General features: G+C 40.6%; 1 protein-coding gene across 3 annotated transcripts in view; it reads right to left on the minus strand.

Annotated features, from left to right (window-relative positions):
- LOC113023039 (copine-9-like) overlaps positions 1–19,536 on the minus strand; it is a 187,304-nt gene that overhangs the window by 11,238 nt on the left and 156,530 nt on the right. For 2 of the 3 annotated variants that reach the window (XM_026169093.1, XM_026169092.1), the window contains 2 exons: positions 12,423–12,525; positions 10,056–10,547 (listed from right to left, as the gene is read on the minus strand). In XM_026169093.1, coding sequence (XP_026024878.1) covers positions 10,146–10,547; positions 12,423–12,525 — 505 coding nt within the window. In that variant the 3' untranslated portion in view covers positions 10,056–10,145. Of the gene's footprint in view, positions 1–10,055; positions 10,548–12,422; positions 12,526–19,536 lie in introns of those variants that run through there. The other variant, XM_026169094.1, reaches the window with a different exon arrangement.

Here is a 19,536-nt window from a genome sequence, read left to right on the forward strand (position 1 = left end):
TCAGCTGTCAAATCCTTTGCTCAAGATACTTGGTGAAAATGGAGGAGATATAGGCTGGCTTTGTTAAATGCCTTAGATTTTTTTTTCCTGATAAGAGGTTTGCAGCTTGCACTAGTAACTCCGTTCTCTACTATCTCTGGACTGTGACACTTTGACACTTGCATTTGTAGACCAGCTGTTTTGGGTTTCTTCACAATCTGATGGATCTTTGGCTGCAGCTGTTTCCAGTGGGGAGTCCAGCTCGCCTGCTCTCTTATGAACTTTCTACAAAAGAACTGTACTTTACATATCCGCTTCCTGCACTGTGGTCTTTGATCTTTTTTTTTAATCTTCTTACTGCTTTTTCTGGTTAGTTCTCTACCCTTCATGTTTCATTACGGCTACCACTGCAGATCAAGAAGTTGACAATGCAGGTTGGACGTCATGCAAAATATATTTGATGTCAAAATGTTTCTGTTAAGATGTTTTTTAATGTAATTGACACAATAATAAATCTTAATAGTATCTTTATAGTTCAAAATATTAAATTCTTTTGAAGAAATCAATTGTGAAGAAGTCAGTAAAATGCATTTTGATCTTCTGCCATGCTCAAACAATTTTGTTTGAAACCTATTATAAAACACATATGTGGCCCAGATCCTTAAAATAAGTGTGAGATGTTATTTTTAGCAGCGTGGGAAGCCAGATGAGCTGGAGGGAACAGAGAGAAGAAAGGATGCAAGGAAAGGATGATACCTTTCCAGAACAGAATGGTTTATTATAAATTTTGATTTCAAAAGGCTCATTCCCACAAGACGCCCCTGAAAGGCTCCAGTCTGACTGGGGATGAGTGATGTGTGGAGGCTTTACTCAACCAGGCAGCAGACCTGAGTAGAATTGCAGCTGAATACATTTTTGTAGCACAAAAATTACAAGCGGAGTATTTGATTTATCCTCTTTTCTGAGCGTGTGCCTGCTTTTGAAGCTTTTCAAGCATCACAGAGGATAAATCAAGTGCACACCATGAAGCTCTGCGTGCTGAGTGACAGAACCTGCAGACTGTTTTGTTGAGCCCAGAATGCCACTGACAGAAGAAGTGTCACAGGATTATTAAAGATGATTCAAACACAGCAGTGAAGATCTCTTTAATTTCCTCGAGTCTCTCGCTGTCTGACTTTTGCTTTAATTATGCTTCTTATGTCACACACAAGTATTCACCCTTGACCCAAACGCTCAGCACAGATTAATAGGTCCCTATGAGGGCTCAGTGTTTGTTCAGCTTAAATCATTTTTGCCTTTCCCTTCCCTCACCAAAGAACATAATTTAAATCGCGTGTTAAAAAGACACTGACGCTTTATAGGTCAGGTGGTGAGCATAAGACGACAGGCCTCTTTCGCCATTAACGTAATATTATGTTAAGTATATTTCTAGGATGTCACAGAGGAGGAGCACATGGATTCGTTATCTACTCAAGTACAGAGTCTAATGCCAAAACAATGCACCAAGCCTGATTCTGGTGTTTTCCATTTTCTGATGTGTTAAATGCTTAATCATTTTTGAGAAATGCAGTAATTTTCTACTGATTGCACAAGTCCTGGCAGACGCAGTGACAGTGTCAGAAGAGTAAATATAATAACAATTTGATCAATGATGTCATAACAACAGAAATTTGTCACCAAAAACCTTTTGATTCAATTCAATTCAGTTTTATTCATTTATTTATTTTATTTATATAGCAGCAAATCACACACAGTTGCCTTAAGGCTCTTTAAAAAGAAATAAGGATTAGCTTTAAAAACATGCTCCAAAGTAGATAAACATATGATTTATTTATTGGCACTTGGCCATCAAGTCTGTTGATTCTGATTCATTTGTACAAAGATTTAATCAATCTCTTAATTACAAGCACAATATTATCAGGATTAACAGAAGTGATAAAAACAAAACACAAGTGGGAACAAATTGTTTCTTGAACATTCAGTGAAAGAAGAAAAAACCCTCAGTAATTTAATTAAAGGCTTGCTGTTCCCGCTTGCTAGTTAATTGTGCATTTGCAGAAATGTTTGAAAAAAGGAACTGCTCTGTGTGTTGGCAGTCAGATGGAGAGGTCTGATACCAACCTGGGATTTGGAGAACTGCAAACATTTAACATAATGCCACTCATACAATCAGTAGAAAATGAGCACATTTTGATGGCTGATTAGAATCTTATTTATCGGAAAATGGAAAATTAAAGTAGTTGTGAGTACAATGGGGATATGTAGCCTAGAAGAGAAACTTTGACAAACTTTGTTGTAAGAGTTCTGGCCCACCAAAAACCAGATCTACGTTTAGCTGATATCCCAATTAAGGTAATCTTCTCAGCCATCTCCACATGAATAGATTGGAACATTGTGTGGTTTCACAGATAACAAACAGCAATCATTTCTGGCAATGAAATCTGGCTTTCTAGCTACATTTGAGCAATTTTCAGACGAGGCATTCAGAAATATTTAAAGTATTCGTGGAGTTCTATATCATGAACTGCTTCACAAAGAAACTATGCCATCAATGAAGTTTTATAGCAACATCCTTAAGCATCTGATGGAGCTGCTGTGGCGATTGCCATCACGTCAGTGTCTGCTAGTACACGGTGCATTTTTTGGAGACGACTCTGTTTCATCCTCTCTGTCTCCCCGTCTTGGTGTCAAGCTCGGTGAGTCTCGGTGCTCCTGCAACTTCCTGTTTTATTTTGTCAGGCCTCATCTCATGTGCATTGTGTTCAGTTTTGCTTCCCCTTTCTTGTTATGCCTAATTTGTTCCTGCTGTGTTCCCATGTGTTTCCACTTCCCTAATCACCCGTAGTGTATATATTATCTCCGTCTCCCCTTGTCCCTTGTTGGTGTCTCAGCTTATCTTCCAGTTTCTTGGTTGTTACTCAGGTTTTATTGCTTTTTAAAAATTGTATTTATTTAGTTTTTTAAATGAATAAAGTGTTTCCCAGTTTAAGTCCTCTGGTTCTTTTGGCTTTCCTTGTTTTGTTTCAGCCTTACTGAATGGCTCGTCTTTTGTTAACTGTTCTCCTGCGTCATCGGCATTTGGGTCTCTGCCTCACATCATCTGCAGCTGCAGCTCCTGAAACTATTTAGTTATTTATTTTTTGAAATGTGAAAATATCAAGACGTAAGTTAAACTACATAGTGGCAATGTCAGGAACAGAAACACTGGGTGTAGAGTTAACATCAACACCAACCTTAGTGGCATTGGCTTGTGATTATATCCCACTGTCTTTACGTCAACATGATACTAAAGCTTTATGACCAGTAATATTGAATATAATTAACAGAGGTATTGGATATATTTTAGACTTCTGGTTTTGACGAGCATGGGGTAGTCACACTTTCCCTTAGCTCCCGCAACTTTTAGTTATTTGAACGAGCCCACCTAACTTATCTTTTGAGGCAAATATCTTGGTGATTTGGTGTAGCCGTCGGAACATTTGATGCCCTGTCATGTCGCCTAAACCTAAGTCGAATGGCAAAACAACCGAATGCGTGGCTGCTAGCGTTCCTGCGAATGTTAGCAAAGCCGACGTAACAGCACTGCTAGCGGAGCACTGTTTGGCTTTACTGGCGGAGCTAAAAGTCAGCTTTTTTGATGACGTGAATAAAAAGCTGGACGGACTACAGAAGGCATCGGACAACCATAGAATCTTTGGAGGAAAGCGCCGAAACGCTCGACCACCGCCTTGCTAAAGTGGAGGATACCTGTGAGACACTACGGGTCGCTAATGAAAAGCTGAAGGCTAAGCTATCGGACATTGAGTCGAGAAACAGACGCTGCAATGCTCGCCTTATTGGCCTGGAGGAAGGGATTGAGGGTCCACATCCCTCTAAGTTTTTCTCACAGTTGTTGCAAGACATTTTTGGGAGAGACATTTTCCCCTCTCCCCCCGAACTGGATCATGCACACCGTATTTCGGCCCCCAAACCGGCCCCTGGAGGCAGACCCGTCATTGTCTGTTTTCACCGCTACCAAAACAAGGAGCTGCTAATACGAGAGGCTAGGAGGAGGAACGACCCGAAGTATATGGATAAACCATTCCGGGTCTATGAAGACTACAGCCCTGAGGTGGTGAGCCAGAAACCATCACTGCTATACCCGGTGCGACTACGCATTGTTAAAACGGATGGTGTACGCCTCACATTTGGCTCTGTGGCTGAGGCCGAAAGGTTTGTGCAAGACTCCATGGAAGACTGAACTGTTTTGAGGCACGTGGAACACGGGACTACTTTGGACGACTGTTATGGCATTGTCATGATTCCTATGTTGATTTTCAGACATTTAACTTCATTTCTTTTTCTTTATTATTTTTTTGGCGTGACAGTGCAATTATTTGCACATATTTTGAATTGTGGACTTCACCGGTGTACACCTGGTGGGTCTTATTCCAACCTTTATACTATGCAGGCTTAAGGAGCTTTAGGTAGGATAGTTATGGATGTTTTTCAGTTGGATTGGGTAGGTGTGCTGTTTGTTCTGACAGCTAGTGTCACCTGGGGGTTCAGGGGGTTTCTGGGAGGGTTTCTGTGTTCGACTGTCCAAGTTAAGAACCAAGTGCTTTATGTTTCTCGTCTGAGCAACCAGCTAAAACCTTTGATATATTTTCAATGGTTACCTCTATTGACTTAGTGACCTGGAATGTTAAAGGCCTGAACCATCCTATTAAAAGAAAGAAGGTTCTCGCTCACTTGAAAAATATGGGTGCTGATATAGCCTTTATTCAAGAAACCCATCCTAAAATGTCAGATAATACTCGTTTAAAATGTAGTTGGGTGGGGCAGCACTCACATTTTACAAAGGGAAGAGGTGTAGCGATATTGGTCAATATATTGGTTTTTAATAAAAGGGTTCCTTTTACCCCCTGTTCGACTCTGGCTGATTCAAACGGATACGTTATAGTAACCAGATCAATTTTTATTATTAATGTTACATTAGCAAATATATATGCCCCAATTTTTTTTTCACGCGTCCTACTGATCATCTGTAAGAACTGGATACTCGACAGCTTCTTATTTACAGTCCTTTTTTTCAACCTACGGCATCTTGGACATTTGGCGTTTTTTACACCCACAAGACAGACAATATTCCTTTTTTTCAAATGCTCATCAAACCTACAGTAGAATTGACTATTTTTTTACCTCTCTTGTTAAGTCATGTGATTATCAGCCTATTGTAATATCTGACCATGTGCCCTTAATATTGACACTGCATATACCCGGTATGGAGTCTCCTAAACTCTCTTTTGTTAAGTGATGAAAACTTTATAGAGTTTATTTCAGATCAAATTACCTACTTTTTGGAATTTAATTTAACTCAGATATTTCCATCTCGTCGGTCTGGGAGGCTCTTAAGGCTTATCTTCGCGGCCAGGTTATATCGTTTACAGCCAATATGAAACGCACTTCTACTTCTAAACTAAAGGATTTGGAAAAGCAAATATCAGACTTGGATAATAGGAATTCTCAGAACCCCTCACCAAATTTATATAAAGAATGTTTGAAACTGGGTGCAGAATATGATGTGCTCGCCTCACATTCTATAGAATATTTATTGTTAAAGAACCGCAGTGATACCTATGAGCACGGAGATAAGGTGGGAGAGATTCTAGCAAGACAGTTGAAATGTGCAAGAGCCAGGCAAACTATTAATGGGGTCGCAACCCGAGATGGTGGAACTGTTACAGATCAACAGGGGATAAATGATGCTTATCAGCATTATTATTATAAGTTGTGTAGCTCCGATAATACCAATGATTCTAACCTCCTCTCTGATTCTTTTAGAGACCTAAAGATTCCAACATTGTCCCCAGACGAGGTTTCCACCCTGGATGCACCTCTGCAGCAGCAGGAGAGCATAACAGCAATAAAATCATTACAGTCTCACCGATCACCAGGCCCTGATGGCTTACCGAACGAGTTTTATGCCGCCTTTGCTGGAAAACTAGCCCCTGTGTTAGCGACGTTATATACTGACTCTCTTGCCAAAGGTGGAGTCGCATTTCCAATATGGCGACTCCCGACGTATATGGGGCGGGCTACGAACAATCACAGATTATAAACCCAGCACTGTGAGATGTATGAAACCGGAATTAGCTGACGAACTCAATGCTTTTTTTGCGCGTTTTGAGGCGCCTCAGTTTCAATCTCAGAGCCCTGCACCCGCCCCCGCTGCTGAACCAGCACCACTGATACTCTCTGAGCATGACGTGAGGAGAGCTCTGAGGGCAACCAACTGCAGGAAGGCAGCGGGACCAGATAGCATACCGGGACGTGTGCTAAGAGTATGTGCAGATCAGCTGACCACAGTTTTCACCAGCATCTTCAATGCCTCCCTGGCCCAGCAGGTAGTCCCCACCTGCTTTAAAACATCAGTGATTGTTCCGATCCCTAAGAACACCCGCCCAGCCAGCCTAAATGATTATCGCCCAGTGGCCCTAACATCTGTAGTGATGAAATGTTTTGAAAGGCTCATGAAACCCTTTATTAGTTCTTTCCTCCCTCCTGACTTGGACTCATTGCAGTTTGCATACCGGACAAATAGATCCACTGGAGATGCTGTAGCACAGGTCCTGCACACCACACTGAGCCATCTAGATGAGGGACGTGGGAACTATGTGAGAATGCTGTTTATAGACTACAGCTCAGCGTTCAACACCATAGTGCCCCACATCCTTACGGATAAGCTCCGGGATCTGGGATTCAGCACATCCTTGTGCAGGTGGATTCACAGCTTTTTGACTGCGAGACCACAGTCGGTGAGAATAGGGGATGTGTACTCTCATACCCTTTCACTGAACATAGGGGCCCCCCAGGGATGTGTGCTTAGCCCTCTTCTTTATTCCCTCTACACCGCGGACTGCACGGCCAGATACCCCACTAACTCCATTGTGAAGTTCGCTGACGACACAGTGGTGGTAGGACTCATCTCCGGGAATGACGAGAGGGCCTACCGAAGCGAGGTGGACGGATTAGCAAAGTGGTGTGTGGCAAACCACCTCTCCATGAATATCAGCAAAACAAAGGAGATGGTGATTGATTTTAGGAGACAGAGAGGCGAGAAAACTCACACCCCAATTCAGATCAATGGAAACCCTGTGGAGAAAGTCTCTAATTTTAAATACCTCGGTGTTTATATCAAAGAGGACCTTAATTGGAACACACATACGGACTTCCTCATCAGCAAAGGCAGACAGCGCCTCTATCATCTGAGGCGTTTAAAGAGGTTTAAGATCTCCAAGAACATCCAGAGGAGATTCTACACCGGGGTCATTGAGAGCATCCTGTGTAATAACATCACGGTGTGGTACGGGAACTGCACAGTACAGCAACAGAAAGCCCTGCAGAGGGTCGTGCGCACAGCTGAACGCACTATGGGACCATCTTTACCAACACTGCAGGACATCTACGCTGAAAGGTGCAGATCCCGGGCCATCAGGATCACTAACGACTCCAGCCATCCCGCTTACAAACTGTTCAGGCCACTGAGGTCAGGGAAACGCCTCTGTAGCCTGAAAACAAGAACTGAAAGGTTCAGGAGGAGTTTTTACCCACAAACAGTGAGACTCCTCAATCAAAACACAAATCGGACAACATGATGGACAATTCCATACACAGTATATAATTTTCCTTTGAGTTTTATCCTTATTTTTATTTGTATTTTATCATATACATCTGTATTTATGTAAATACGTACACTATAGCTCTTAACTATTATAGCGTAATATTTTGCACGATATTATACATTTTTATACTTTTATATAGATATTTTTTATTATAAGTTTAGTAAGATGCACAGTCGGGGGGGGGAGTACTTTTTAGCCGGAAAAAACATTTCACTGTGTGTTGTACTAGTTATAACTACATGTGACAAATAAATAAAGAATTGAAAGGTGTTTTGCCTGATAGCCTAAATCAAGCCTGTATAAGCCTGTATCTTCCCAAAAAAGATAAAAACCCTTTGGAATGTGGATCCTACAGGCCGATTTCACTCCTGAATTCAGACTATAAAATACTAGCGAAGGTTTTGGCCAACCGATTGGAAAAAGTTTTACCCAACATAATCTCTTCAGATCAGACTGGTTTTATTAAAACAGGCACTCCTTTTTTAGTATTCGTCGACTACTTAATATAATGTACACCCCCAGCCAAGCTGCTTCCGAATGCCTTCTCTCCATGGATGCGGAGAAGGCTTTCGATCGAGTAGAATGGGAATATCTATTTGAGGCCTTGCAAAGATTTGGGTTTGGAAGTTTCCCCCTCAGCCCCCTCCTTTTTGTATTAGCTATTGAGCCGTTGGCAATAGCTATATGAAGTAGTCATGTTATTCAAGGCATTTCGCGATATGGCACTGAGCAAAAACTAAAAATCTCTCTATGCCGATGATCTCCTGCTGTTTGTGTCCAAGGCTGAGGTAACAATTCCCTACATTCTTGAACTTTTTGATACATTTGGGCTTGTGTCAGGCTATAAATTGAATCTACACAAGAGTGAATTACTGCCTCTAAATATGCCTCTTTCCACATTAGCGAACATTACTGTTCCCTTCAAGACTGCAACGCACAGTTTTGTCTATCTAGGCATAACTGTGATGAAAAACTTCAGTGATCTCTTTAAAGAAATTTTTACTAAGTTACACCTCAGTATGCAACAAGACTTGTCAAAATGGTCGCCGCTTCCTCTCTCGTTAGTTGGGAGAGTGAATGTAGTTAAAATGTCTGTATTACCCAGATATCTTTATCTGTTTCAAAGCCTCCCTATATACATTCCGAATGCTTATTTTAAGAAATTGGACTCTGCAATTACATCATACCTTTGGAACAATAAGAAACCACGTTTGCATAAAACACATCTGCAAAAGTCAAAGCAAGACGGAGGCCTGGCTCTACCGAATTTCTGTTATTATTACTGTGCTGTTACGCTGTCTGACCTACTGGCTGCACTATCAGCACGATTGCAGCGGACCCGTATGGGTAGAAATGGAGAAGCTCTCTTCTGGTTCTTTCTTGCTATTGTCTGTCGTAGGTGCATCTATCCCGTTACCCAAAAGCCTGACAATTGAGAATCCTGTAGTTAATAATATTATCCAGATTTGCTTTCAGTTTAGAAAACATTTTAATCTTCTGAAGATGTGCTTAGGCAGCCCAGTAGCTTCCAACTATGTTTTTTCCCCTTCAATGTCTGATGCCACATTTCAGGGCTAGCAGAGGCGAGGGCTGAGATCTTTAAAAGATCGTTTGCCTTATTTGAACAGCTGACTAATAAATACAACTTACCCCCCTCTCGTTTTTTTAGGTATCTACAAATACGACACTTTCTTTCAGGCTCTATCCCAGGGTTCCCAAATAAACCCCTAATGATGTAATGGATGACATTATGTGTTTTAACCCAGCTAAGAAAAAGGCCATATCATCAATACTTGTTCTGATTTTGCGCCTGGGTTCTTCTTCTATGTCTGCAATTAAGCGATCCTGCTGAAGCAGACTGGGGCAATGTTTTAAGTAATATTCACTCGTCCTCCATGTGTGCAAGACATTGCCTTCTGCAGTTTAAAATAGTGCATAGGGTCCATCTCAGCAAATCGAAATTGGCAAAGATGTATCCTCTGATTGACCCAACGTGCGAAAGATGTAAATTGGCAGAGGCCACCTTGTTTTGGTCCTGTCCCAAAATACAAAAGTTCTGGATGGATGTCTGTGAGGCTTTGTCCAAGACCAAAAATAAAAAATGTGAACCTGCTCTGTGAAGCACACACACACACACACACACACACACACACACACACACACACACACACACACACACACACACACACACACACACACACACACACACACACACACATTTCTATTTGCTTCAGTCAGCTTTACAGCAGTCACAGGACATTTTCTTCAGGAAATGCTCCGCCGTGATTAACCAAAAACATTTAAGAACATGAGGAACAGGAGGAAAAGGAGGAAATAAGGAAAATCTCTGATCTCGTTTGGAACCACATGTCTGTAATTTTTTTTTCTCTCAAGAGCCCAAATTTAATTATTTCTTGTAATGTCCTGGAGCCATTTGACTTTTCATGCCGGTTTGTATTTGGTATTCATTTTAAATAGGTTGGGTTTTCCACTGGGACATTTTTATCTCCTTGGATGTACTGAGGCTGACATTTTCTGTGGGTTACTACAGCTCCATTTTAAATGATTAAACCATGTGGAGAACTGAATGATATTACAGACATATACTGTAAGTAGGAACCAATGAGGTTTGTGCCCTGGAATACAAACTATATAGGCTGGAATGTTCTTTGCTCCTGCAAGGTTGGTTTTAACAGTTGGTTTTAACAGTGCTACATAATGGAGCACAGCAAAGAAACAGATGCTCGATTGTATTTGTGAAACAAATAATGACGTCTCTGACATGTATCTGTCAGCGTGAAAGTACTCAGCACATCCCCTCTTCCATGTCACACACAAGTACTTACCATCAAACTCAGCAGGGCCCACTCCTACTATGATGACAGACATTGGCAGAGAGGCTGCCTGTGGAAGGAGCATAGAATGAATACGAGACAGATTACAGTTCCCCCACTCCTTGAAAGACAGTTTTACACAGTAATGCAGCAATATACAGAATGGCATACCAGTGAAAAGCTAGCTTTACCTGATACAGTTTGACTGAACTTCAGTTGTGGGTTTTTTTTTCCAGAACATTATGGAATTAGTACCAGTCTTTGTCTCTGCCTGTTTCTCTTACTTCTGCAGTAGCATCTAATTTAAGTCCAATACAAACACATTTTGTCGATCAGACACTTGGTAGTTAACCACAGTATGTGTAAATCAAAATATTTTCCATCCATCCAGCCATCTGTTCTCTTCCATTAACTTCACAAAAAGCCAGTCTGCCTGGGGTAACACAGAGAATACTTACATTCCATATTTCCGTTATTATTCGTTTTAATATTGATCAGTACAACTTTGAGATTCTCTACATTGCATGCTAGTCATGGCAATGGTTAAACTAACTACCTAGTTGATCCCTAATAATTTAGACACATACACATACCAATAAAAAAAAACTGTGTGATCAGATAGAGGAAGTGGCTGACATCTAGAAGTCCTACCAGTGGTTGGACAAAGTTGGATTGAAAGACAGCACAGAGGCACTGATCATAGCAGCACAAGAACAAGCTCTGAGCACAAGGTCCATAGAGGCTGGGGTCTATCACACCAGGTAAGACCCCAGGTGCAGGCTGTGTAAAGATGCCTCTGAGACAATCCAGCACATAACAGCAAAAACATCAGTGCCGAGCATAGCCTGGAAGTCCTGAAGTGATAATGGGATATGTGCCCCAGGATGGTTGGGAATGACCGAATAAGATCCCGTGGGACTTCCAAATACAGACGGACAAACTAGTAATGTCCAACCAACCGGAAAGAGAAGTGGTGGACAAGCAGAGGAAGACAGGTGTAGTAATAGATCTATCTATACCAAATGATAGCAAAAAGAAGAAGAAGGAAAACGAGAAACTCAAGAAATACCAAAGGCTGAGAGAGGAGCTCAAGATATGGAGGGTGAAGGCAAAAGTGGTGCTTGTGGTAAACAAGGCAGTGACCTGGGCAAGTGGCTCCAGCATATCTCAGGAATGACATCCGAGATCTCTGTCCAGAAGAGCGCAGTCCTGGGAACAGCAAAGATACTGTGCAGAACCCTGAAGCTCTCAGGCCTCTGGTACTCCACATGTACTCCTCCAAGTGTGATTTGAGGCAAGCCTGACTTTGTTTATGTCAGCGCTTACAGCTGTGACTGGTAAGTCTACATGAGGTAATCAACTTTTGACTTTTTCCTCCTCTTCTTTTTCCCCCCATTTTTTTAAATTTCTGTTCATATTTGAGCCACGATTGAGCCGGGCTCAAGAGTTGGGAGTTCGCCTTGTAATCGGAAGGTTGCCGGTTCGAGCCCTGGCTTGGACAGTCTCGGTCGTTGTGTCCTTGGGCGAGACACTTCACCCGTTGCCTACTGGTGGTGGTCAGAGGGTGGTCCGAGGGCCCGGTGGCACCAGTGTCCGGCAGCCTAGCTTCTGTCAGGGTGGCTGTGGCTACAATGTAGCTTACCATCACCAGTGTGTGAATGTGTGGATGACTGGATGTGTGAAGCGCTTTGGGGTCCTTAGGGACTAGTAAAGCACTATACAAATACAGGCCAGGCCATTTTAAATCTAAAGGACTTCTGAAAAAGCAGGCACTTTCTTACTAACAAACACTTTTCAGACTTGATAGCTGCGTTCATCACAGTATATGCTATTATACAAGACTTTACACATCATATCACCTGTCTTGGGTTGATGTGGATCCCACTGATGTGCTGCCTCTACATTCAATTAAATGTTCTGTGTGTAGTGTGCTATGTATACTCACATTGACAACTGCCTCTTTAGTCTGAGCCATGTCTGAGATGACGCCGTCTGTGATCATCAGCAGCACAAAGTACTGTGAGCCATCAGTCACTTCTGCAGCACTCCTTACAGCATAAAACACACAAACATGCAAATGTTAGGCCCCGAACATGTTCCATGCACACATGCCTGAGCAAAACTGTTGCTTTGGTTAAAATAACCAACAGATAATATTGTTTTATGTGCATGGGATATGGGCATGTTCAACTATGGCTGATCACCAATAGAGGCTTTGAAGGAAATGCAAAATCAGATGTAACTTTCTCTGGTTTTTTTGCTCTCAGTTGCAAAGTACCTGCTCAGAAGTATGATACTTCAGGTGACTAAAGTGTGTGAGATCAAACTTTGAAAGTTCCTGCATTTGTGCACGTATGTCTAACATGTTTTGGGTCTTATGATTTATTTGTGTACATAGATATGCACTTTGGTATGTTATCATACATCACTGATGTGGTGGTATTAAGTACTGCAGGTGTGCTGTGTTCAATATCTGTGTGAAAAAGTGATCCAAGCATGAAACAGCAGTATCCAACCAAGTTCTTTTAATCAAATGAGTGAAACTGCAGTCGATCGGAAAATTGCTGAAGTGACTTAAATAAATATAGACATTAGTATGATATACTCTAGCGCAGGGGTGCCCAATCCCGGTCCTCGAGAACTACTGTCCTGCAGCTTTTAGATGCATCCTTGTTCCCACACACCCGAATCAAATGAATGGCTTGTTATCAGGCCTTTGCCAAACATGATGGCATGCTGAAGAGGTAATCAAACCATTTGATTCAGCTGTGTTGGAGTAGGGATGCCAGAGGTGGGACCAAGTCATTGTTTTGCAAGTCTCAAGTAATGTCAGGCAAGTCAGAGTCGAGTCTCAAGTCACTGGTGTAAAAGTCCGAGTCAAGTCACAAGTCTGAAATTTTGAATTTCAAGTCCTTTCGAGTCATTAAAAAAAACGAAAAAAAGCATGTTGCAGTTATGCTAAATGTAAATATTAGACCATGTAATTTTTAAATCTGTGTTTTTCTCAACACATGACAAAATAGTGAACTTAGAAAATATACACAAATTGTGAAATTGCACCTCTTTAGAATGCAGCTCAATTAAACCTAGCTCCAAGAATAATTTTCACCGACAGTTCTGAGATAAGCTGCATGTTATTCTTGGATGCGGTTGTAGGACCGGCTTTAAAATCGCATGACAAAAATATCATACACATTAAAAAAAAACTGCATCACCAACGTAGCCTGGAAAACATTTGCTAGTTAGATGAAGTCAGCTATCTCATCGTAGCATATTTATATGCATATTTATAAGCATATTTATAATTATACGGTTCTTGGAGTGAGTGCATACACTCATGAAGTTTAGTAACTTCCGGTCACTGCAACAAGCCCAGGTACAGTTTACCGCCGGATGGGTGCAGGACCTTGAAACACACCGTATAGAAAGTAAAGACCATCGTACGTATCATAAGTTTACCAGTCTCACAAATCGTCTTCATAAATACACATTCGTTAACCGTTTATTAATAGGACCTTTGAGCTCAACGGTAATTAATTAGTAGTGGAAATAATTTCTGGTACCCATCACAGAAATGTAGCAGTGACAACAATATTGTATGCTGTAATCGTACTGGGCAATTAGTGATACAAAAAACCTGTTTTATCCTGTGAATAAAAGTATATGTTTTTGTCAATGTACCATAATAACAGAAGCGAAACACAATATTGTGTCAGGACAATTCACTATTTATGCACAATAAATAAAGGAGCATAGCGCGACAATTTCTGTTCAGCTCCAGACTTGCTTGTAACCTATATCACCAATTATGTTAAGAAAAATGACACATTAACTACAACAGCAGACTGACCTTTGTGTAAATGCTTGGAGCAGACTAACCTGTGAGCTGGAGAGTTCTAGGACGTTATATTTGATCTTTGAATGGCTGCAATCCAGGCCATCCGTCGCCTGTTTGTCACTTCGGAAACATGGCTCGAACAATTTCTCTTAAACGTCGTAATCCGATAACAACCGATCTCTTTACCCGTCGGCTTCCCGTGGCTGTCATGCGACCGGCTATTGCAGTTAATAATACAACGGCTTCTTGACATTTTTGTGTTTCTTTTTATCGCTGTGTAACTGATTTTAATTGAAAGCCTGCGTGCGCTAGTACTTCTTGCCACGAGTTCCCAGAATCCTTTGCGGTTCTACCCGTGAATGACGTCACATTTTCAATCTCTATATAATATGCGTGTTAAATTTTATATTTGGGGTGAAATATCAAGTCTTTTCAAGTAAACCGGTTCAAGTCCAATTCAAGTCCCAAGTCATTGGTGTAAAAGTCCAAGTCAAGTCACAAGTCTTAGAACATTTTTTCAAGTCAAGTCTAAAGTCATAAAATTAATGACTCGAGTCTGACTCGAGTCCAAGTCATGTGACTCGAGTCCACACCTCTGAGGGATGCATCTAAAAGCTGCAGGATAGTAGCTCTCGAGGACTGGGATTGGGCAGCCCTGCTCTAGCGGAAGTCCCGTGATAGTCTAAATACAAAATTTGAGACCACAGCCAGATATACTCTGCAGTAATATCTTTATTGCACAGGAGGTGGTCAGTGAAGAAGGGAAAACATTTTACCTCCTTATTTGTTTAATATTGTGATAGGACGTGGGAAGGAAGGGTCTAACCCAAACCAAAAAGTGACTGAAACCACAGTCTTTATAAAAAAAAAAAAAGATTCCAAGCCCCCCACATTTTTGTTTTTTGTTTTTTTATAGTGGCCATAATCCTTTTTGTAGAATTTCTGACATTAATCTCAGAATTCCGATGATTTTCTGGAATTCTGGGGAAAAAAAGATCTCCCCCATTGTTTTTCAGTGTAACTAATTCTCCTCCAATCTGGGAATGTCAGATTTCTGAAATTATTTTGTCAGAATTCAGATTTTTTTCTGATAATTCTGAGAATAATATAAAAATTCTGAAATTCTAAGAAAAAAAAAGTCAGAATTCTGAGAGAAAAAACTCTGACTTTTCTTCCTTAAAATTCTGAAAATAAATAAATAAATAAATAAATAAATAAATAAATAAAAATTCCATCCACCTCCATTGTTTTTTTTACATCCAGCATACAAAACATTTGAGATGACAGACCCACTTACACAGTAGGCTAGTATGTGTAAATGGGTATTCATATGGTTTATAAATGTACTTACTTAATTTAGTTTTTTAATTTAGTAAAAGTAGCCTTTTTTAACCCTCTGAGGTCTAAATCGTCACAGCCCCGACTCTAGCCTGGAATCCTTATGTTTTGGAGACAAGCCAAAATGACTTTTTAGGAAAAACATGTGTTTCAGTTACATTTTTTTAATCTTCTGATTGACAAGACTCAGCAGAATATTTTCTTAAAGTTATATTTTCCCATAGCATTACGTCACATAAAATCATGACTTTAAACTCACCAAAATGTTAACCCTCTGAGGTCAAAGTCATCACTGAGGATGACTCCAACTCTAAACTTATACTAACAGAATACATGATTTTAGTTTGCATACAAGACTGTCAAAACTTGAAATAATAAGAAAAAACTTCCAACTTGCACACAAATTATTTTCATTTTCTCAAAAGATGAGCTTTTGCTTTTCTCCAAAACCTAGGACTAGGGTTTGGGCCTACGGTTTGGGTTGTCACTGATGAAAACTTAGAGGGTTAATGTGTCTAGTGTTAACACAGGAGTATGCTTCAACAAAAGCATCTTTAATGAAAGGCACCAAAAACATCTTAGTATTTTATTAACTTGGCATCATTTAAACTTTGGGGAATTTTTGTAGAGCTTTTTGTTTAAGCACCAGAATATACATAAAATATGCTTCAGTGAGGAATCTTTTCTTAAAAAGATGATTGTGAATTATCTCAAGTCTGCAAAATGCAAATATCCAATTTTCTCACTTGAAGGAAAAAGTTGTTGACTAGTTTTCCTGTTTTGTCCTTCCACTATTTTTTTTGCCTGAGAAATGCTGATAACACACTGCCCATTTTATACCCAGCATCACTATAATATACTTTTATTAAATATTCACACCTTTTAAAAGAACGACTCATACAGCGTCACCAGAGTAAAAAGTTTGGGACTAACTTAGAGCTTAGACTTTTAGAAAGTTTGTTAATATGGCCCCAAAAGTCAACAACAAAAAATTATTGTTGGGAAACAATTTTCTAGACAGTGTGCAAAAAGATGAAGTTCTATCTTAATGCACAACATGCCTCTCTTTCACATCATATAATGCTTCCTGAAACTGCATTATGCTGATGTGGAACACTTCCCAGCATATTAAAAAGTGACCCTTAAAGCGTTCCCAGTGCCTTAAAATATAAACACCAACGATCAGTGTCTGACAAGCTGAGATCAAGAACTCATTGTTTAAGCTACCCATTTATTTTTTCAAATAATATTTTTCATCTATGAAGCTCACTCATCTGCATCACTACCACTTTCCCACACAGTCAATCTCCACATTGGCATCATGACTCTAGAACAGTCATCATCCTGTCTGGCTTCTTTGAGCCAATCAGCCTCCACCTTGATTGGTTTAAATCTGTGCTCTCTGCCATTCTCCCTTTTAGACTCTCATTCATGCAGCCCACCTTCTCCCCATCTCCATATCGCCTCAGAGCTCCATCCAAACCTCAGGCTGCATCCTCACCAACACCAGTGTCTAGACTCCGGGGAGTCCTGTTCTAAACCCTGTCACTGCTGGGATTGCGTTCAGCCATGATGGATCATCAGAGTGTGCCTGTCTGCTGCATCCCTCTCTTTATGTCCTCTTGACTTAACATCCATTGATTTAGTTTTTTCTGGTTCTCGCTCTTAACTTCTGCTTGCAGCCCTGCTTTTTCCTTTTCTGTCTCTGTGGAATAAAGTGTGTAAACAGGTAAAACAATGAAACCTGAGAACAAGATAATGTCAGGAAGACCTGAAGTTATTCTCCAATTCTCAATTCTTGACTTTGTTTTCATTGCCATTTCTTCCGTATATCTTTAAGGATTCTGTCACTACTATGTCTCGCTGTTTTGCTCCTGAAGTCTATGTTATCTTGGTGATGACATAGGTTTCAGAAGCTTCAAAGCATTAAACTGTACCTGCATCCTTCAGTACAAAAGATTTATATTATAGATCATCAGTCTATATAATTTATGTATCTGTTAGAATTGTTACTCTTTTGTCCCCTGAATACTAAGATTTAGGATCTCATAATGTGGAGTGTGTGGGATGAGGACTCGAAATGCAGGATACCAAGACCAAGTTTAACAAAAATGTCATGTTTATTGTGTGGCAAGCAGGAGATTGGACCCAAACGCAAGACTCAGAACACAGAGGGATGAACTAAAAGAGGCAGCTTTTAATGTATGTCAAAATACAGGAAACAGAACATAATAACTAGAAACTAGGAGACTAAACTTGGAAACAGAGAAGGAAGAACGAAGAAGCTGGAGACTAGGAGTTTACCAAGTTAAACCAGGAAAGTAGCACACAGCAATGAGAGGGTATAACAGGGCAGAGGAAGGGGAAGACTGAGGACTAAAATACACAGGTAGGATAACGAGAGGGTGGGTAACAAGTGGAAACACAGCTGGGACTAATCAGACGTAACCAGACAGGGGAAAAGCAAAACTCAAAACACTGAACACAGGAAAGGGACTATCAAAGTAAAACAGGAAACATGGGACAGGCACAGAGGCACGGACTTGAGACTGAACAGAGTGAACACGGAGCGCATGGACAGGAGTGACATGAGACACGACTGACTGTGGAACAAGAAAATAAACATGGAGAGAACTAAACCTACACTAAATATGAGGGGCACAGGAACAAAACCCAAGAAATACTAGAGAACTTAGGGAGCTAGAAATACAAAACAGAAACCAAAACACTAACAGTGAAAAACCATGTTGAAATCAAAGATTAATAATAACATAAAACACAGGGTCACCGGCCCAGTGACAAAGAACCATAAACATGACCAAAAACAGGGAGCAGGAAAGGCCAACAAACAATAAATGACAACTGAGGTAGTCAGCCCAGCTCCTGAGCAGAGTAGGACAGTTCAGGGTGTCAACCTAGAGGAGGAACTCGGAGGTTGGCCTGGACACAGAGCAGGGGGGTATTCAATTTAGTCCTTTGCATTCTTTTGGCAGCCGAAAAAGACTGGGCTCAGAGTGGTCAAAATTCGAAAAATGATCTTTATTTTACATTTCCGGGAACGGCGACCGAGCACACAAAGACATTGTGGGTGATTTTAACATCCATGTAGATGCTAAAAATGACAGCCTCAACATGGCATTTAGTCTGTTATTAGACTCAATTGGTTTCTCTCAAAATGTAAAAGAACCCACCCACCACTTTAATCACACTCTAGATCTTGTTTTAACATATGGCATAGAAACTGAACATTTAACAGTGTTTCCTGAAAACCCTCTCCTGTCTGATCATTTCCATTTACTTTTACAATAATTGATTACACAGCGGTGGAGAGTAGACTTTATCACAGTAGATGTCTTTCTGAAAGCGCTGTAACTAAGTTTAAGAATATAATCCACCCACTGTTATCATCTTCAATGCCCTGTACCAACACAGAGCAGAGCAGCTATCTGAACGCTGCTCCAACAGAGGTCGATTATCTTGTTAATAATTTCACCTCCTCACTACGTACGACTCTGGATACTGTAGCTCCTGTGAAAACTAAGGTCTCTAATCAGAAGTACCTGACTCCGTGGTATAATTCTCAAACACGTAGCCTAAAGCAGATGACTCGTAATCTGGAGAGGAAATGGCGTGTCACAAATTTAGAGGATCATCATTTAGCCTGTAGAAATAGTTTGCTGCTTTATAAGAAAGCCCTCCGCAAAGCCAGAACATCTTACTATTCATCACTGATTGAAGACAATAAGAATAACCCCCAGTATCTCTTCAGCACTGTAGCCAGGCTGACAAACAGTCAGAGCTCTTGTGAGCCAACCATCCCTTTAACGTTAACTAGTAATGACTTCATGAACTTCTTCACAAATAAAATTTTAATCATTAGAGG

Source organism: Astatotilapia calliptera, chromosome 5 (assembly GCF_900246225.1).
Source record: "Astatotilapia calliptera chromosome 5, fAstCal1.2, whole genome shotgun sequence".
NCBI lineage: Eukaryota > Metazoa > Chordata > Actinopteri > Cichliformes > Cichlidae > Astatotilapia > Astatotilapia calliptera.